The 19,968-nt window shown below is 49.7% G+C and overlaps 1 protein-coding gene across 2 annotated transcripts; it reads right to left on the bottom strand.

Annotated features, from left to right (window-relative positions):
- Nucleotides 1-1,765: 1,765 nt before the first annotated feature.
- LOC115383944 (radixin) lies at nucleotides 1,766-12,766 on the bottom strand. 2 transcript variants are annotated; one of them, XM_030086164.1, is made up of 14 exons: nucleotides 12,584-12,766; nucleotides 11,149-11,242; nucleotides 7,789-7,872; nucleotides 7,605-7,700; nucleotides 6,942-7,064; nucleotides 6,710-6,861; nucleotides 6,510-6,593; nucleotides 6,222-6,368; nucleotides 5,646-5,742; nucleotides 5,400-5,563; nucleotides 5,171-5,301; nucleotides 4,829-5,082; nucleotides 4,496-4,723; nucleotides 1,766-3,802 (listed from the first exon to the last, which is right to left on the bottom strand). In XM_030086164.1, exons 2-14 carry the CDS (start codon nucleotides 11,158-11,160, stop codon nucleotides 3,638-3,640), a joined length of 1,737 nt encoding a protein of 578 aa, XP_029942024.1. In that variant the 5' UTR covers nucleotides 11,161-11,242; nucleotides 12,584-12,766; the 3' UTR covers nucleotides 1,766-3,637. The 2 variants fall into 2 exon arrangements, with proteins under 2 accessions (XP_029942024.1, XP_029942025.1); XM_030086165.1 differs by lacking the exon at nucleotides 12,584-12,766 and adding an exon at nucleotides 12,427-12,446.
- Between the last annotated feature and the right edge of the window lie 7,202 nt (nucleotides 12,767-19,968).

Below are 19,968 nucleotides of genomic sequence, written 5' to 3' on the forward strand. Positions count from 1 at the left end.
TCTTGTGTGTCTGTGGGGCTTTTTTGGGGTGTTGGAAAGACGGCGGCGTTATTTGAGACACCGCCGGGGTTTTTTTTTTTTTTCTCGGTCGGGTTGTAGCGGTAGAGATGGGTGACCCTGTCGTGTGTACCTTAGTTTTAGTAAGGGACATCTCTGTTCTCTCTCTCTCTCTCCCCCTTTTCCCTCTTGCTCTCTTTTTCTCGGACCCTTTGATTTGGGTCGACTCTGGTTTCTGCTACAGACCCAGAACCCCCCTCTCCCCCCACCCTTCCCTCGCCACCGACAAGGAAAGACATGTCCGTGTTTGTAAATATATTTAAGTCCGCGGTGCGCGTCCCGCCCGTCTGTAGCAGATCCCGGCTGAATCCACGCTAGACAGAGAAAAACCTTGTTTGATACAAATTGTATCATTAACTACGTCGCTGATGTTCTACACAGTACCTGGACTTTGTGGATCCGTATCTACCAGAAACACTTGATGTATCGCTACACGATGAAGTGCATCGACAACAGTCCTGTTCCAACTTTGAAATCTCGTGGGAAAAGCTCCGAGACAATTATTTTCTAGTACGTGACCGAGCGGAGGAGCCGTGTGTGCCTACTATGTCGAGGCGTCACGGCTTCTCTTCCTGCGCTTTTTTTTTGGGCTTGAAGCTGGCTTATTCACGACAGGAGCTCAGATTAAAGCCGCGCCGGCTGTGTTGAGATTTAACCGGCAGGCTAACCTTTCGGACGGAGAAGTGCGAGGTCGGGGTCACTTCATTTTTATCTTTTTTTTAATGGTTTTTCATAACTTTAGGAAGCCGATATATTTTAACTGTGCTTGAAACAGCCGTTTTATTGCCATTCGATCTGTTAGTAGTCAGACCCCAACCCTGTTGAAGGCGAGGATTTATATTTGGATCCCCCCTCCCGGTGGCCATTTTGGTTTTTCTGGATTATTTCCTTTTCTCTTACATTGCAGCAAAGTTAAGATTCGCGATATTGTTAATAATCGATGCTCCGGTTCTGCAGAGTTTGGACGTGTTTTTTTAATTCAGTTCTAGTTCAAAACGGCCACCGGCCCGGGGGGGGGGAACCTGAGCTCAACGTACCAATTCATGACAAGCCAGCTACTCGCAGCCCGACGGCTTCTTCCCCCGTCCGACGCGCGGCGCTTCACGCAGCCGACCGTCGGCCGGAGAGAGCGAGCCTCCGTGTGTGTGTGTGTGTGCGTATTGAAGAAGCGCCTTCCCTCCGGCCTCCTGGCACCGTGTGTCAGCCCGGCACCCGAGGGTGGGCCCAAAGTAATGCCTCTTCGTGGCATTGTGCTTATGACACATCCGATACTCTGAACTATGTTCAGCTGTTATGCATGTTTTGATTTTCTGCATGTGTTCTCTTGATGTTGTTGTTTTTTTTTTGTGACTTAGTGCTAGCTGTTGGGATGCCTTCAAGTTTTATCCGGACTTAAATTTTTATCTCTCTGTATGCACAGTACTGGTAATACTTCTAGTGGAGAAGCATATTTATTGAAGGCATCCTACTTTTAGACAGGGGCTTATGAAGATTGAAGTACTGTAGAGGCCGAGACAAACCGAGTCCGCGAGTTCACGTCACGCCAGTAATATAACTGTAGCTCAATCAATAATGTAACGCTCTGATTTCTAACTGTGATTGTTCATTAAAGAAGACGTCGATATGATTCGCCTGTGCCAATTATGACATCTTTCAGATGAGCCGCGGCGCAAAACCCGAGATCAAATAACCCAAACTGAACAAAACAAAAATTTCAAACTTTTTATTCGCCATGAAATGATCCTGTGTCTTCTATCTCAACCAATACGAGCGACATTAAAAAAAAAAAAAAAAAAAAAACACACAAGCAAAAAAAAAAAAAAAAAAAAAAAGCAAACTGTGACAGCTGGTGTCAGAATGGGTATTGACCACAGATGCTGGCGTCATCGGAGGGAGGGGGCGGCGATACCGACGTGACGATATGTTCCGCTAGTTCAGGGTCTTTACGATACAAAAAAATATCCACTGACCCCCCCCCCCCATGGCAATTAAAATTATAATACTAACACACTGAAGCGAAACAAAGGCAGGCTTCAGTGTTTCCTCACTTTAAAACTCAATTTGAAAAAAAAAAAAAAAAAAAAGAACCTACACACCAGCCACCAGCTTGTCAAGTATGAGCAAAATAAATCATATAAACATTATATTGTTAATAAAAAAAACTGGAATTTCATGTTCACTAGTTTGAAGAATGCACCCTGGAGCATCTTTCCCCACACCACGACGCATAGAGTCCCTTCGTTTTCTTGTTTTATGAGAATTTCTCTGTTTCGGGGGGGGGGGGGGGGAGTCTCTTTCTCTCTCAGTTAAGACTCCACAAAAAAAACGAGACAGCGGAGACATTTAAGGCCGTTCCGCTGATGTCGCTCAGGAGACTTTCGTTTGTTTTTTTGTTTTTTTAAAAAGAGGTCTTGACTGCTGACGCCCGAAAAAAAAAAAAAAACCTCAGGAAGTGTGAGAAACGACACGTTTCGACGCCCCAAAAATGTAACAGCGACCAAGTAAAACCAACCGTGACCTTTAACTTTTGAGAAAGGCAGAGGCGAGAAGGGGGTGGGGTGGGGTGGGGGGAACAGCCCGAGGGTTTGACCTTCAGTCACCACTGGCCAATATTACTGAGGTAGAGATCTGTCCCTGGGGGGGAGGGGGGGGGGGGGGGACCTGGCGAGCTTCGACACCAGACGGCACCCGTAGCTTATCTTTAGAAATACTTTTTGAGGGCGACGAGAGCTGATGATACACAATCCTACCACCTCTGCGTTGTTTAAGGAGGAAAAACAAAAAAAACAAACAAAAAAAAGAAACGTTTCCCTTTGTTACCTTTTGCTACATTCGTTGGTCAAAAACCTGCCGTGCGACAAGCTGGGTGGCTCTTTCCCCTACGAGGGTCGAGTCGATTCAATTCAATTCACAGAATGGATTTTTCAGCCTGGAGCCGCACCTGGATCGAACTGCAGCTCCTGTCGACCAGGAGCTCCCCCCCACCCCCGCCCCCAGAAAAAAAAAAAAAACCCAAAACAAAACAACAAAAAAACTGCAGCCCTCCTGTTCGTAGCACGGGAATTAAAAGCTGCCCTCAACTGAAAAAGAAGGGCCCCGGTCGACAGAACGGGTCAAAGGAAAAAAAAAAAAGAAAAAAAAAAGAAAAAAGCAAGAGGGGCGGGGCTTTTTAAAAACCACGACGGGCCGGTCTCAAACTTAAACAACACCGAGTCTTCCTGAAGCTCTGCAAACAAGTCGTCGAGCGAAACAAACGAAAAGTAGCTTTGTATGGCCGTGTTGAGTCGAAAAAAACAAAACAAAACAAAACAAAATCAATCAATTATTGCCATTTTGGTATTTCAGCCCCTCCGCCCGCCGCCGCCGCCGCAGCGGGACGAGGAGAAAATCCAGAAATCCAGAATATCAGACAGGAGATGTGGGGCAGGACTTTGGCAAAGTTTGACAAGGAAGATTTCTCCAGATTGCTGCCCGGGGAGGCTGAGGGGGATTCGGGGGGGGGGGGATTAGGAGGACGGCGGTGTCTGTCCACGACGCTCTCCCGGAGGCGGGGGGGGGGGGGGGGGGGGGGGGGCGTTGCTCACATGGACTCGAACTCGTCGATGCGCTGCTTGGTGTTGCCCTGTCGGATCTGCCGCAGCGTCTTGTATTTGTCGCGGCCGGCCTTCACGTTCTCGGCGTGCAGCACGTCGTTCTGCGTCTTCTTGGTCTCGTCCCTCGCCTGGGCCAGCTCCGAGCTCAACGTCTGAGAGGGGAGAGAGAGAGGGAGGGAGGGAGGGAGGGAGAGAGAGGTTCAAGCAGAGCGGAAACGAGTCCAGCAGAAGGAAAAACAGGAACAAGAAGAGCAAACGTGGCGTAGTTTACGGAAAAGATTGCAGGCGGGAAAAGGAAAGGGGATAAAACGAGGGAACGTAACGCGAGCCGGCGTTCATCTTCAGGGAAGCAAAATGCAAGCTCGCAGCTGACTTTATTATCTCTGCTTAAAAACTCCAACTCCTTCTTGCCATAGCTTCAGTTTCAGTCCTGGCCCGTACAGTGGCCGAGCTTACGTCTGCAGGAAGCCTCGATTGATAAGTTGGGGGTTGGGGGTTGGGGGGTGGGGGGGTGGGGGGGGGGTGGGTTGATTTGGTCGGTTTGAGCCGTGCGGTGGAAGCGCGGCGACTGTCTGAGCCAGCACGCCAGCTGGTCTGGAAGGCGGCGGCTGGAGGAAGGGAGCGCGCCGTGCCTCGTCTTACCCTGAACCGCCACCGGCAGGCCGGCCTGTCTCCGGCGCAACAGCACTGCTGTCAGGAGATAACATGATCTGGTCGTCATTTTTCCGAGTGGAAGGGGAAGACTTTCTCCTCCTTTCGCGCTGCGTCTCGTTGGGGGGGGGGGGGGGGGGGGTGTGCCGAAACGCCGAGCGGGAGGCGTTCCGTCCCGCCTTGCTCGCCCTTACCTGCAGCTGCTTCTTGACCCTCTCGTTCTTCTGGGCCTCGGTGACGCGCTCCTCCTCGCTGCGCAGGTCCAGCTGGCTCACGCCCTCGTTGGACAGCTCGGCGCTGGCCTCGGCGTGGTTCTCGTCCTGCTCGTCGTGCTCGCTCTCGTGGTGCGTCGTCGGCGCCGGCGTCATGGCGCTCTTCAGCTCCACCTTGGTCTTCTCCAGGTCCTCCTGGGCCGACAGGGCCTGCGGGCGGACGGGAGAGTCGTGAAGGTGAGGGTGGGGGGGGGGGGGGGGGGGGGGCGGCACAGACGGAGGGGGGGGGGGGTGTGGGGGGGTGGGGGGGCGTACCTTGTGCTGCCACTCGTTGGCCTCGTCCTCTTTCTTCCTCTTGGCGTCTTCCAGCAGCGCGATCTTCGCCGTGAACTCGGCGAGCTCGGCAGCCAGCTGCTCCTGGTTCTTCTGCTGGTCCGCCGCCTGCTTGGCCAGCTCCGCCTTGGCCTCCTCGGCCGCCCGCCTCTCCCGCTCCAGGCGCTCGGCCTCCTCCCTCGCCCTCCTGCGCTCCTGCTCCAGCTCCAGGGCCCAGCGCGTCTGCTCCTCCAGCTCTGCGGGGGACGACAGCCCGGCGTTCAGACTCCCGCTCTGGAGCGGCCGGCCGGAGAAAAGGCCCGGGTAGCGGGGCGAGCACCTCACCTCTCTGAGCCTTCATCGTCTGCTCCTCGATCTGCCTCAGCCTCTCCATGAGCTCCTCCTTCTCCCGCTCTATCCTCTCCTTCTCCTTCTCGGCGTGCTCGCGCTTCTTCTTCTCGTTCTCCAGCTGGGCCCTGAGGACGTCGAAGAGAAGCTGCAGCCGGCCGCTCTCTCGTCAAAAACAAGAAAACGAGAGCGCCCTCCGGTGTTCGGGCTCGCGCCCGGCTCCCACCTCTCCATCTGTTTCTGGTGCTTCTCCTCGCGCGCCTGAGCCTTCATCTGCTGCACCTCGATGGTGTCGGGCTTCCTCCTCCTCATGTACAGCTCGTGGTTGCCCATGCACAGCGCCAGGACGCGCTTGTTGATGCGCAGCCGCGGCGCGTAGAACACAAAGTCCTGCCGGGGGGAAGACGGTTTGCTTTTAATAAAACGACAGCCTGCAACGCTTCTGAGCGCGGCGGGGAAGTCGCGCACTCACCGGCGCCTTCTTGTCGATGGGTTTGATGAGGAACTTCTTGTCGTTGAAGGAGATGTTTCGGATCTCGCTCCAGGGGAAACCGATCTTTGGCGTCAGCCTGCGAAGAAGAAGCCGAACGTGGTCACAGCGCCGCGCTTCTTTGTTTAGTGAGATCCAGCCAGCAGATGGTGTCTCAGACACGCACACACACACACACACACACATCTGACAGGAAGTGAGGACACTTATCAGTTAACTCGGTTTTTGTAAGATCTTTTGTTGCCTCCTCTCCCCGTCAGGAGGAGCAAGGAAACGCTGGGAGTGGTCAATAAATCAAATCCCTGACCTGACAGGACAGGAAAGACCCTCCAACAATAGAGAGAGAGAGAGAGAGAGAGAGAGAGAGAGAGAGAGAGAGAGAGAGAGAGAGAGAGAGAGAGAGAGAGAGAGAGAGAGAGAGAGAGAGAGAGAGAGTCTTCCTTTCTCCAGCTCTAAACATACGTTTCCCTCTCAGCTCCATGCGTCTCCTGTTGGCACCAAATGTCACTTTATAACTGAAAAAAAAAGAAAGCGGAGGATTTGGCGGCGCCGCGTTACTTGTCCTCGTGTTCGTAGACGTTGAGCCCGAGCGCGTCCACGCCCAGCCACAGCTGCGTGCCCTTCTTGTTTTTGATCTCAAAGTAGTTCACTCCGTACATCTCCAAGTCCTGCGCGATTTTCAGGTACTCCATCATGGACTCCTCTCTGGGGAAAAAAACGACAAAATGACACTTCCTCATCACAACAGGAAGCAGTTTAGAGGGATTCTTAACACCTTCAGCGTAACAGAGCCAGCCCAAACACGTCGACTCGAATCGAAACGGATCGTCGGCGCTCCGCACTCACCTGAGCATTCCTCTGTGCTCCTCGTGCCAGGTCTGTATCCTGTCCTCCCACTGCTCCTTCGTCAGCTTGTGCTGCTCCAGGACTCTGAGCGCAGGGGAAAGAAAAAAACAAAAAACCAAAAACACTGACGTTCACCAGGAGGAATGTTCAGTCATGGAGAATCGTCTCTTCCTCCGGCTGAGGGCGGATCCGAAACGTACCTCTGAGGCAGCAGTCTGTCGTGAGTGAGGTACCCGGGTTTGTGGACGTCTTTGTTGTAGTCGGTGTATTTGGCCTGGACGGCGTACGACGCCAGCAGCACCGCCGTCTCCGGGGGACAGTAGTTCTCGTCGTTCAGGATGGCCTCTTTCACCTGACGGTGGGGGGGTGGGGGGGGAAGGTTACGGCGATTCCACGTCGGGGGGGGCAACTGCAGCGTTGTCGTCTAGTTACCTGCAGGAAGAAGAGTTTCTGGGTGATGTCCTGGATGAGCTCCTCCGAGACGTCCTCCGGGAAGAACTTGGCGCGGAACTTGAACTGCAGAGGGTTCTCCTTCTTCACGTCTTGCGCCGTCACCTGGAAGGAGAGAGCGCCGTCGCGCGAGATATGATCCAGTGGCCACACTTTATGTGTCAGATTTAAAATTGGAGGGGGAAAAAAAAAAAAGGGAGGAGGAGGAGGATGAATCGAACAATAAATTGTGATACGATATCTGGACGCTGTGCCGGTTGGGTGGGCCCAACGTCCGCACACAGTCGACGCCCAGACAGACACACACACAGAGCAGTGAAGCACTTGTGAGCAGAAATCCTGTCATGAATCAAGCCTGACAGCAGCGTCCCGGCTTCACAGGAAGTTCTCATCACAGTTTCACTGCTGCTTTTTTTTTTTCTTCTTTTTTTGTTTTTGGTGGGTGTGTAAATTTCATGGCACCGCTTCAAGCTTGTACTGCGCGAGGGGATTTTCTGCTGCTTGAAGACACACCAGCGCGCTGAGAAGAGGTGTGTGTGTGTGTGTGTGTGTGTGTGTGTGTGTGTGTGTGTGGGTGTGTGGGGGGGGGGTGTCGAGGCCTCGCAGAGAGGAATCCTGCTGAATGAACGAGTGTGAGAGTTCGACCTTCTTGTTGAGCTTCAGCCAGGTGATGTAGCCTTTACTGTCCGCGTACTGCAGGCCGAAGAACCAGACCTCGCGCAGACCCACCGTCTTCACCACCTGGAAGGAAACCAGCAGACGTGTTGAGTGAACAAAGCTCGCCGCGCCTCAAAAGTCCAGAGCGAAACGTGGAAATCCTCCCCCCAACCTGGTCGAAGAGCTGCTTCCCGGTGGTGTTCGGCTGGACGGCGAACTCCAGCTCTGCGTCCATGGTGGTCACACGGACGTTGATCTGGGAAAAAAAACATGGGCAGGACGCCTGAATGAGTTTCTGTTCCTCACATTTCTGCGTAATAACGGAGGAACGTAATCCAGCGAGGTGTGTTCGGCAAGGAAATCATGACTGGATACAAAGCAGGATCGTTTCAATCCATCTTTACGTTACACTGAGCTCCAATAATCAAGAAATCCTCAGGAAGTGTGAACTCCTGCATGCCTGTTTCACACCGCGACAGGCTTCCGGTTTCCACACACACACACACACACACCACAAAAACTGCAACCTGCTCGACTCGGGCCTTTTCTGCATTTCAACCCCCCCCCCACTACCGTCGCAAACTTCCTGTTGGGAGTCCACCGAATTACAAAACTTTCAGTCACACTGTCTTGGACTCGGACAGTATTTCAGATGCCTTCTGACGAGAGGCGCGGCCACGCCGACCTCCGAGGCATCCGACGTCCGTCCTCCCACACGTCGAGCCGCGCGCCGCCTCGGTGGAGGGCGGCGACAGGGCGAGTTCAACAGGAGGCACGGGGGGAGATGATCGGTGTCTGCCATTAGGAAAGCTGAAGCGGACGAGTCGACCGCACAAAAGGGAAGGAAAGAACTAAAAGGAGGCGACAAGCCCTCGTTTTTCCCTCTCTGCAGTTCATAGACAAACCTCAGAAATGCTTACTTTGCATTTCCCCACCTCTGTCTTCTTTCTGGTGCATTAGAGGGAATACTTCTGGTGACACTTCAGCCCACATCAAGACCGAGTGCTAATTTATTTCTGGAAAAAAAAAAAATCCTTGCTGAGCTCCAGCTATCTGGTAGGATGGAAAAATATGGTTTCGCTGCAGAGCTCGGCACGTGGAGACAGAACTGGTGCGTCGAGTTTGCAGCTGAAATCTTGTTGACTCGCTGCCGACGGCCTGATAAGGGGTTTCCTAACAGCAGGATAATCAGAGGCTGCGGCCCGCGCTGGGCCGTAAAATAACCTCCTCGCGAGTCGCCGACGGTTTCAGCCAGATACAGAATGCATCTGTGAGCGTATCCACAGAGCGGTGCCGTCGCTGGAGGCGGCAACCTGTTGACGGAAAAAAAGCTGCATCCGCCAGAAAATCGGCACAAGGTTCATCGGCGCAGATATGGAGGCCAAGAGCAGCGGCTTCAGGAAACGCGAGGTGCTGAGCTGCAGTTTCCACAGCCGACTGACTGCCTCTCCTGCACGCCGTCAGCCATCAGCTCCGAGAGAGAGAGAGAGAGAGAGAGGGAGAGAGAGAGAGAGAGGCGGCCTCGACAACCCAGACCGAAGCAGGGACCAGACGGTCGGCTAATCTGCTCTGTCCTGCAGGGAGGTGGGGGGGGGGAGCCGAGAGACGGCAACGCGCCGGGGCACTGACACGGCTAATCGCACACCGGGACGGGACGACTGAAGAGTCCTCATGGAGTGACTTCTGCGCGCCTGACCTTAAACAACACCGTTTCATGTTTTATTTTTGACAGATCTCAGAAAGTCTGAGACCAGATCCAGTTGGATCCACCTGCACGTCCGACAAAATGACCCACAAATCGGTTTCAAGCTTTTCCATTCTCAAAACTAAGCTCCGACTTCGGATTTTCTGGAGGAAACCTTCGAACGACGCTTACTCAACAAGTCGCAGCAAATCCAACGACTGCATTTTAATTGTTTGTGTTGCGGCGTCCGCAAATCCCCCCCTCTCCATTTCAACAACAAAGACGAGTTGTCCCTCAGGCCGGCCCCTTGTTAAATGTGCAGCTGTTTAGTGGCTGTAAGCTGTTTAGTGAAGCTTTGCTCGGAGAGGTCTTAAAACAGACACACACACACACACACACACACATCCGCGCTTCGTTCAGTAGAGCTGCTAATCTGGCCTGCTGGGATCCCGGCAACTGTCTGTCGCTCCGATTAACCCCCGTGCAAAGTGAGGGAGACTTATTGAGACGTGGAGAAGGAATGGTCAATATGTTGACCAGAACTTTCTTGCTCCTGCTCATCTTCCGTCCCTCACAGCCCTGAAGGCAATCCGCCGGTATTCGCGTCGACAAGCTGCCCCCTTCTCTTTCCTCCAGCCAGGATGTTGACACAGATCTGGCCCCTAAAGTACACAGCAGGGGCCCCCCGCCGCCGCCGCTGCCTCCATCCAACAGGAAAACAGCCACAAGCGAGGAAGCCACCAGCAGAGTCCTCTTCCTATCACCTCATAATTACCCTGCCCTCCCGGCACACCAGACCCTTTAAACACACGCGCTTTTTTTTTTTTCTCCAACTATTAAACCATTTGTGGTTTCTGAGCGGCGTGAAACCTCGACCGACGTCCCGACATCAACTCTCGGCTCAGTTTCTTGCACCTGAACACGCGTTGATATTTGAAGCGTCGACGGCAGCCGAGCCTGACCCCTACCCCCGCTCCCTCCGCTTGTTATCTCGGCGCCGCTCCGCCACAGGCCGGACTTTTCCTCCCTCAGATATGGTCCGTGACACGAGCCCCGCGCTCTGCCGTCCCGGGAGCTGTTGTTGGGACGGCGCCCTGGCGATTGAGAGGACGAGAGGGGGAAGCCGAGGATGACGACGGCGCCTGGACGTCCTCCCTCCACCCCAACACACACACACACACACACACACACACCGCCTCCAGAACGACAATAAGCGAAACGCTGCAACTTCACCTGCAAAGTTTTGCATGAAATCCGAGCAACGCGTTGCCAAGTCGCATTTTACCACTCGCTTGGTAGTTTGGCGTTTTAACACCCCCCCTGATCTAAAGCATCACGCTGGCCGAATGCCAAGAGGAAGAGTTCAGCTCAGGAGAGAAGAGGAAAGTCAACAGCGAGACGCGGCGCGCGTGTCGATATTGGGGAAAAAGACGCATAATCCGAGGCAGCGGCGGCGCGAGGAGCCGTGAGGCTGAGTCTGAACTCCGCCGGGCCTTTCTCCGAAGACGAGGACAAGCAGTGGGAAGCACTGACAGCCGTGGAGCTGGCTGCATCACAGTGGTTTTGTTTTGGCGCTGCCAGCATCCCGGGACTCTGGCATTCTCTCTCCACCCTTTCTGCAACAATGGCAGCAGTGTTGCAGCGGCGGCGGCGGCGGCGGCAGGGCCCGTGGATCCGGCTGCTCACTTCAGACTGGCTGTTGTTTGCTTGTAGAGGGAGTATGAGGAGTGGGAGCAGCCGGGAAGGGGGGGGGGGGGGGGGGGTGCAGACTGCCACTTCTCTGCATGCTATAAGACGTAGCAGAATAGCCGTGCGCCAACCATCGTAGGCCTCTTCAGAGATTCTTACCGGTTTCGGCATCTTTGCTTCCTCTCCTCCTGACACCCAGCGGCTGAGAGGGAAACTCCGTCACGGGACGGCAAAACAATCGTTTCACTTGAACCTGAAAGTGAAAGAAACCATTTGGCGGGTCAAACACGAGGAGCAGCTGCATCTGTTCGGCATTGTTGTCACAAATGTAAACAATCGCACAGCTGTATGAAGGAGGCCGGGAGATAAGGAGTAACTGTAGAAAACTGTGAAATGTTCTCACCGTTAAGTCACTGAAGAGTCCCTCAATTTAGCCCATGGCCTCGGCGATCATTATTAAACCAAATGAAGTGAACCGTGATCGATTCTGTTCTTGTTGAGCCAAACATTATCGACTTCTCATCGAGCCCCTAACAACCAAAGTCAACTAAATCTAAATTTAGAGCTTCCCCATTGATTGTTGCTTCTTCCCCACCCATGCTGTCCGCAGCGTGTGTGTGTGTGTGTGTGTGTGTGTGTGTGTGTGTGTGTGTGTGTGTGAGAGAGAGCGCCTCACACAAAACACAAGTCCAAAATAGTTTGGCAATGACCTCTGTTGAACTGTAACACGATCCTGAAAGGATTCCTCAAAGCATTCAGTGCACAGTGTCAGCAGGTCGCAGGAATCAACCCTGTGAGGCTGGAAAACTGGCTGATTTGATAACTTCTCCTAGAAAAATGGACCACGTGGAACCCAATTAAACATATATATGAATGGTCATTGAAACTCCACAGAATACTCCTTTAATCTGACATCATAAATTAGAAAACACGACCTTCTTATCTTACATGATCTGCAAATAAAAGAGGGGTGCGAGATGTCAATGACACCCAAACGCAACGACTTCAGATCAGATAAACCCTAGATTTCTGAAAATATTGCAGAAAGACTGTGAATTTATAAAAAAAAAATACTTCTAGGATTATATTTACTTGAACTTATAAATTGGAGAATTATTAGGAGATAATGTGAAGACAGGACTTCACAGTACAGACAACAGCTGTTAGGTGGAGACACACACACACACACACACACACACACAACACACGACGCAACGAAAAATCAACACAAAAAGTATCTATCGAGAAACACGGGTTGTTTTAAAGGCGAAAACGCTGGATTTTAAAACCTGTTGAGGAGACCCGTTGAGAACGGCCACATTCAACCAGTGGGTGTAGTCTACATAACGGGACGAGCCCCACGCGCCTCCGTTTTTCACGCTTTAAATAAAAAAAAAAAAAAAAAAAATCAAGAAACACTCGAAAAAGTTTCCCGACCTGTCGAGTCCGGGCTGCTTAATGTCAGTTTGAGGGCTGTAAACGAGTAGAAAGTGTCGAGGCGCTCGGAACACGAGGATATCCGCTATTGCATCAAACTTGAAGAAGATCATCTTTTTTTTTTTTCTTCTTCTTTTTTAAGGGAGAGGCAACTCACCGGAGACGCGGCGCGCGGGTTAAAAACCGACAGAAGAGTCTTGTCCGCTTCACAACGTCCGCTTTTTCACGAAGGAGAAGAAGAAGAAGAAGAAGAAAATCCGCTCTAGTTTCCTCCGACTCTTCCCCCGCCGCGTTAGCCGAGACAAATTCCCGCAGACATGGAAAAAAAAAAGCAGCGAAGTCAAGGGGGTAAGGCGATTTTGGCTCCGGAGTCAAGGCCGCCGCAGTCACACGTCCGCTTCCGGCCGACGCCTGCAAAATAAAAGCTGACAGAAACGCCAACTCACGAACGCACTTTACTAATGTTGTCAACTATTAAAAAAAGCACTTCTTCAGCTTGTCATTCATTTTATTCATTATTTTCACTTTTTAGGAAAACATTTATGTCATTTAATGCATGTTTCATTTGGTTTCATCTCATTTTTTAAGATTAGTTGTATGATGTTTCGATTCAAATATTGCCTTACTTTCTTCTTAAAAACAGTCGACTACAGTTATTTTCGTTCTCTGAGTATAGTTCTGCATATTTCTTCCTGTTGAAAGGGAGTTTTATCCATAGTTGAGTGAAAGCACTTCATAAATAAATGCAAGTTTGGTACAATCACTCAAATTCAATCATTAAGACTAATTTTCAAATTGTATTAAAAACACCAATACAGGTATTTAAATAATAATCGTGGCAGAATTATCTCAGGATGACAACAGAGGTGATGGGGGAATTATAGTTTAAAGCCACAGTTTCAATTAAACGTGTTTTATTTTGAAGGGAAGATGCCTCAGTGCCGCTGTCGTGCCAAAAAGTGATTCCCTGCCATAAAGTGATTTCCGGTCCACGGGCAGCTGAAAAGCGCAGCTTCTGTGGCTCTGCAGCAGTCTCAAACAAGTTTGTTTCTGAACATCCAACGATGTTTATTTGTGGTTGCGTTTGATAGCCTCCTGTACGTCCAGTTGCCTTATATCGCTGTTAAATACCGGTAAGCTAGTTGACATTTTAACCTGGCTTGTTGTTATGCTAATAAAGATGTGTACGGAGCTGACACTTTTTCTTTTTTTTTTTTTTTTTTGCACTAAAACTGCTAGATTGCTCGACAGAGTAATTTCATCCCAAGCAGTGCGTCGTACGGAAACCACTTTCTGGCAGAAATCAAGTTTTGGCTGATTCCAGTCCGCGGAATCAGCTTTTAGCAAGCATAAGCTGATTTTGACAATATAATGTCCCTTTACTCATTTTTTAAGTGGTATAAAGTATTGGTTTTACTCAAATGTTGTAAATGTGACTCTGCTGTGTTATATTAAATAATTTTGAGGCAAAATATCGATCCATATGCAATACCAGAGGCATGAATCAGCTTTTGGCAAGCAAAATAAGCTGATTTTGACATTGTAATGTCCCTTTTCTCAATTTTCAAACCGTACAATGCACTGCTTGGGATGAAATTACTCTGTCGAGCAATCTAGCAATTTTGGTGCAAAAAAAAAAAGAAAAGAAAACGTGTCACCTCCGTGACATATCTTAATTAGCATAACAACAAGCCACGTTAAAATCGCCAACTAGCTTACCGGTATTTAACAGCGATATAAGGCAACTGGACGTACAGGAGGCTATCAAGCACAAACACAAATAAACATCATTGGATGATCAGAAACAAACTTGTTTGAGCCCAATTCAGACTGCTGCAGAGCCACAGAAGCTGCGCTTTTCAGCTGCCCGCAGACCGGAAATCACTTTATGGCAGAGAATCACTTTTTGGCACGACACCGCCTCTGTCCTCAGCTCGTGACCTTAACTTGACGTGGCTGATAGTGGAGATGTTCAATATGGCTGTCAGCGGGCTCATGTGTGGGGCATGCACCATGCGGTGTGTGTGTGTGTGGGGGGGGGGGGGGGGGGGGGGGGGGGGGGGTCAGCCTTCAGGTTTACACCATGCAAGCTGCACTTCCTGCCCCCCTGCGGAGGGTTTTCCACTGAGGTGATCTGCATGTTTAAAACAGTCTTGATCAGAGGTAGAGCTCCCCGCTGTGGAGGAATGCAAGTTTTGCAAGTCCTGCAAGTTTAAGCTTGTGTTCAAACAATTTCTGCATCACATTTCCACATGCACTGTGAGGCTGCTGGATTCAATAAAGCATCAAAAACTTATCACCAGATTTAATGTAAAAAAAAAAAAAAAGAAAAAGAATGTGTGTGTGCAGTCCAGTTTATATTTTTATGTATTTTGTATTTGCAATAAGCAGTTCAAATCCAAACTTGTGTGCTCTGCCTCTTTTGTAGTGACCCTTCCCACCACTAGAGGTCGCAATGTGGCCTCGCACAGGAGGATAAACTAAAGCAAGCTAGATTTTTTTAATGGCAGCCTGAGCTGCTTGATCCTGAAAGGCCTAACATCTCTGAATCTATTAAGAAACAAGTAGATAAATCAGAGAGGCAGGATGAAGCTATAAAGAGAGACAGATGAAGAGATGAGGCTGAACATGAGCCAACTGGCTGGATGTGGGTGGAGCTCTCTCGTGCAAAACGTGCAGGTAAGGACTCAGCCCAACAACTTTGTGCAAACACATTTTATAGCATGTCCCTGTTGGTTTAGATTTAAAGTATTTAATCAGCTTTTTGCACTAAATACAGTAAACAAAGTGAAAATTGAAGCGCGCAAGCAGAGGTGGATCTGCTCCTGAGGTGAATTTTAATTGCAGCATGCATTCATTTAACAGGGTGAATTTTTTTTTTCCTCTCATGTGAAATAGGGTTGGAAATTTTGTCGCACATGTTTACACATTACAAATGAACTGAAAAGAAGAAATATCCAAAAACCTCTTCTGGTATTCTTTTTTTTTTTTTTTAATTTACAGCAGTGGCCTTTCTGTGTTGCTCCAGTAGTTTGAATTCCCAGCTCGTCTGATCATCCTTTCTCCTGTTGAATTATGTAAGCAGTGTGAAAGCTGCAGTTGATTCCAGTGTGCTGATCTGGACATCCCCCCCCCCCACAGCAGGCCTGTGAACTCTGGCTGTTAAAAGTGTCACATTGTGTTGCGTGAGGAACGGGCCCTGCTCTTTATTTAGCCTGGCGTAGCCCCACGTCACAAGATTTGGTCCATATGACTGCGGACATGCTGCTCCATTGTCCGTGCCGTGAAAGAAGCCTCTGTCAGGGGAGGGGTAATTGGATAAGGAGCCGCACAAATTAGCTTTGATTGTTGCACCAGTAGCCATTGATGGAAAGAAACGTTTGTCTGATATGAAGATTGGCTCATCACATGTCAGAATATTGTCACTAAACTGCGACCTGAAGTCAGAAATTATGCAAAATCATCTTCTTCTTTTTTTAAATTTTATTTTGAATTTCTATTGAGAGGATCTTTTATTCAAATAACAGCAGCTGAGATCATGAGATGCACTGAAGCTCTTCGGGGTATTTATCCCGGTTTCTATATCAACCAACTGAGAACATCCTGGATGCTGTGAAACTGACCTTTATTTCATGTGTTTTCAACAACCTAAAATACACGCTGCATTAAAAGACATCATCCCACCATCGGATCTCATCTGCTGTTCGTAATTTAACCTAACTTGACCACGCATGCACACGTGCTCGGCTGAACTTTCTGCTGCAGCCCAGTTTAATGAAAAGATAAAATTAGTGTCGGTAATGGTGTTAACACCACCGTGGATGGAAGCGTGCGTCGGGTGTTACGCAACAGCAGAAAGTGCCTTGAGAGGCCCGTGTCCCTTCCTTCCCCCCCTCCCCTCCCCTCCCCTCCCTGTGTGAGTGCACTGCTGACCAAATTAAATGGACAGGACATCAGTCTGTTTCGGTTCCCATTATTTCTGCTGTGCTGTCGCACCTGAAGTCCACAGCTCGAGCGTCTCCGGAACCCCCGTCCGCTTTGTGTTTTCAGAGACGTTGAAGCCCCCTCTCTCTCTCTCTCTCTCTCTGTTCTTTTGCGGAGGCCGTGACGTGCATGCTGAAGAGGGGAGTCTGCTGAGTTTCTGCTGCCCCGGGGGGGAACGATGGGACAACAGCCGTCTGTGCCAGAGGACCTGGAGCCATCGGTGGAGGTGCTGTCGACCATCAGTGGTAAGGAGCTCTGCGCTCTGCGTTCAGGATCTTTCAGAACTTATTCATCATTAAATATGTGTTTTCTGTGTGAAATTAGTGAAACTCAGGTTGAATGGATCAGCGGATTTTAGTTTCAGCTGCTTGTTGCTTTTAGACTCTTAATTATTCCATTTTGCTGGAGGATTATATTTGCAACCAATTACATAAAAATAATGAAAGAGAGTCGTCTGGAACTGGTAGGACGCTGTCTGAGCTTTGTACTCTTTTCTGTCAAAAGAAGAAAGTTTTCGGACTTCAAAGTGACTTTTTACTCCTGCCCAGCAGCCCCGGCTGCGATCTGAGCCACACGCGTTTGTGCGTGTAGAGGATCTGTGCGCAGGACCACCCTCCGCCCCTCTCTTCCTGCGATAAACGCAGCAGACAAGCAGTGAGATCATAAAGAATCACACATTTTGGAAAGCAACAAACAGCTGGCAGGCTCGGTATGAGACGCGCTCAGGAGGGGGGGGGGAGACGATGTCTGTTTGGGAACCGATTCAAGAGGGCCGAGAGACTCTGAGCCGGCTGCTTCAAAACGTGCGCGTGTCTGTCGGCCGGCTGACCCCGCGCGCGCGCGCGCGCCGCCGGAAAGCCTGGAGAAGAGGTTAAGTGTTGGCTTTTGTATTTGTCCTCTGCTGGTTTTTGTTTGTTTCTCGATGTGGCGTGCGCGTCGGGTGAGGTCTGGTCTGGTTTCTTAATCGGTGTGGCAGGATGACGGAGCAGGATTTCCTGTCACTTCATGGAGATTCCTCCTGCTGTGCCCCCCACCCACCCCTGTCATTATTTAAACAATATAGAACAACCTCCAGCTGCAGGAGACTGAGCCATTGCGATCTTAATACAGGAAAACACATGAGATTTGCTTTTTTTTTTTGTCAACATTTGGTGAAATAGATTTGAAATTCCACTCGGTGGAGAGCGGAAAGCGGCTCTTTTTCATTCTCATTTCACTCCCAGTAGATTTCTTTCAGGCTCGGGCGGACTGACAGGAGCACGAGCTGCAGCTCTTGGCTGTTTGACCCCCGGGAACTGATCACCTGATAAAAAGCCCCGCAGACTGGATAATTGGTAACTTATCTAAACCACAGGCAGAACCAACAGTTCGCTCGGTGGAATGGTTGACGGACAACGACAAAACAAAACAAAACCAAAAAAAAAAAAAAAACCCACTCAAACAGGCAGAAATTTAAAGAAACTAGTTAGAAAAGTCAAGCAGGCTGCGACTTTGCTGGGAAAGCAAAAAAAAAAAAAAAAAAAAAAAAGGGTCGTCTCCGGGTTGGAGTTAACAGAACGAACGGCACGGCTTGCGGGGGACGCCACGCGTCCGTCACATGGTCGGAGACTCATCAATATTTGTCCTGAAAGACGTTTCCCCCAGAAGAAAGCGGCCCGGGTCGAAGGTCTGTGGACATTTCATTTGGAGGTTTGCTTTGTGTCAGCCAAAACAAGGTGTCTTATTCAGCGAGCAACGGAGACTTGTGACTTGATAAATGCCGCTAATTCATCTGTACGGCACAGACGTATAAGATGAAATCACCCCATCCGTCCTGACAGACTGGACTGACATGTAGATTAAATGAAGTCATGCCGGCGCTTGAAATCTATTTGTTGTGAATATCAGTGCAGAGTATTCCCCCCCCCAACTCATCCAGAGAAAGAGACTTCTGGAGCAGGAGGGAAGGGAAACGGGAGTGGCGTAATCACTCAGGAAGCAAGAACAGGTGTAGAGAGTGTGTGTGAGTGTGTGTGTGTGAGAGAGAGAAGCGGTCAAGGAGGGTTTGGAAATCCAGATGAGGGGGAGCGAACGGAGGGACGGGATGAAGGAAAGAGGGGAGCGCGGAGGAGAGAGGTTCGTCTCCATCTCGCTGCGGGAGATGGAGACGTACTACAGATACACCCGCTGCTGCCGGCAGCTGCAGAGTGAGTCTCACAAGGACGCGCGCGGCTTCTTTTGTTTGTGCGTCTTCCCCAAATTCAGCGCCAGATCATGTGTGAAGCGAGAGGGGGGGGAAAAAAAAGTAGATTCGGTATTTCTGTTTTCGTGACACTTGACTTCCACACTGTTGTTGCTTGTTTCTGTTCCTTAAAACTATGTAGATTTCTTCTTATTTTTAAAAGCACGTGTTTCTGGAAAGCTGAGTCGCTGTTCTCCTCTCTCTGCTGACTCCTTGACTTTGCAGCTGTAATAACTGTAATTTAACATCGGGCCTGGACAGCCACTCCTGTCCTTCTCAGACTATCTGATGACTGCCTGCAGCTGCTGATGCGCAGAGTGAACGTCTCGCAGGGTTTGTTTTTTAGCAGATTGGGTGAACGTCTTGGTGCGTTTTGTTTGCGCAGGTCTTCTCGTGAGCCGTCACTGGAACACCAAAGTAAATGTGAGGCAAAGGAAAGATGATCGCAGTATACTACTACATCCTTATTGACTCAAGGTGGCTCAATAAAAGAACCCGGCTCTGCGGAGAAGAGGAGTGTGCGCGTGAGAATGCGTCCGCGGTTTTTTTTTTTTTTTTTGTTTTTTTGTTTTTTTTCTCACAGCCCTTCTTGATCATCGTTCCGTCTCGGCGCGGCTCACGTCTATTCTGGTCCATTTCTTTCAGGCTTTATTTAGAAATGGTGTATTTTTAGTAACGCCGTTCCACAAACGCGGTGTCACACAGACAGAGGTGTGTTTTTTTTTTTTTGCCGTTTATTTGATTTTCTTCCCATCAGTGCTGCTTAATGAAAACTTATTTAATGAAGATATTGTTTTTTAACTGATTAGTTCTGACCATTGATCCATAGATTTGACATAAATGACATAAAAGACGGCCTCTTGCTTCTGGGGTTCATCACACTGAGTTACTGTGAGCACTGAGTCTGTTCGGCGGCTCCAACAATGTTTCTGTTCTCGGTGTTTGTGAGAAAAAGTCAGTTTTAAAATAACTGATGACTGACTTCTGTTTTTCCTCTGTCATGAGTTATCTTATGATTTCCTTTCAGCCTTCTTTTTATTCCCTTTTCTCGTCTGTCGGGAAGCCAAACTGTCGGTGTGATTAAATGCGTGTTCAACTATTTTTGAGCAATAGGTAAAAACCCAAAACCCTCCTATCAAATGTGCCTCGTTTCTTCTAATTTCATTTCATCGCGGTTCAAAGTCCTCCTGGTCAAATCAAATCAGCTTTTTCCTGCTTCAAAGAAAAGACTCCTCCGAATGAGTTTAATCGGGTTTGTCGGTAAATTGGTTACATTTTATGACTCGGTTAGAGCCGGTTTCCAGTTCTGTTCGATTCCCTGACTGTGTGCCGACGTG

Source organism: Salarias fasciatus (genome assembly GCF_902148845.1).
Source record: "Salarias fasciatus chromosome 23 unlocalized genomic scaffold, fSalaFa1.1 super_scaffold_20, whole genome shotgun sequence".
Lineage (NCBI taxonomy): Eukaryota > Metazoa > Chordata > Actinopteri > Blenniiformes > Blenniidae > Salarias > Salarias fasciatus.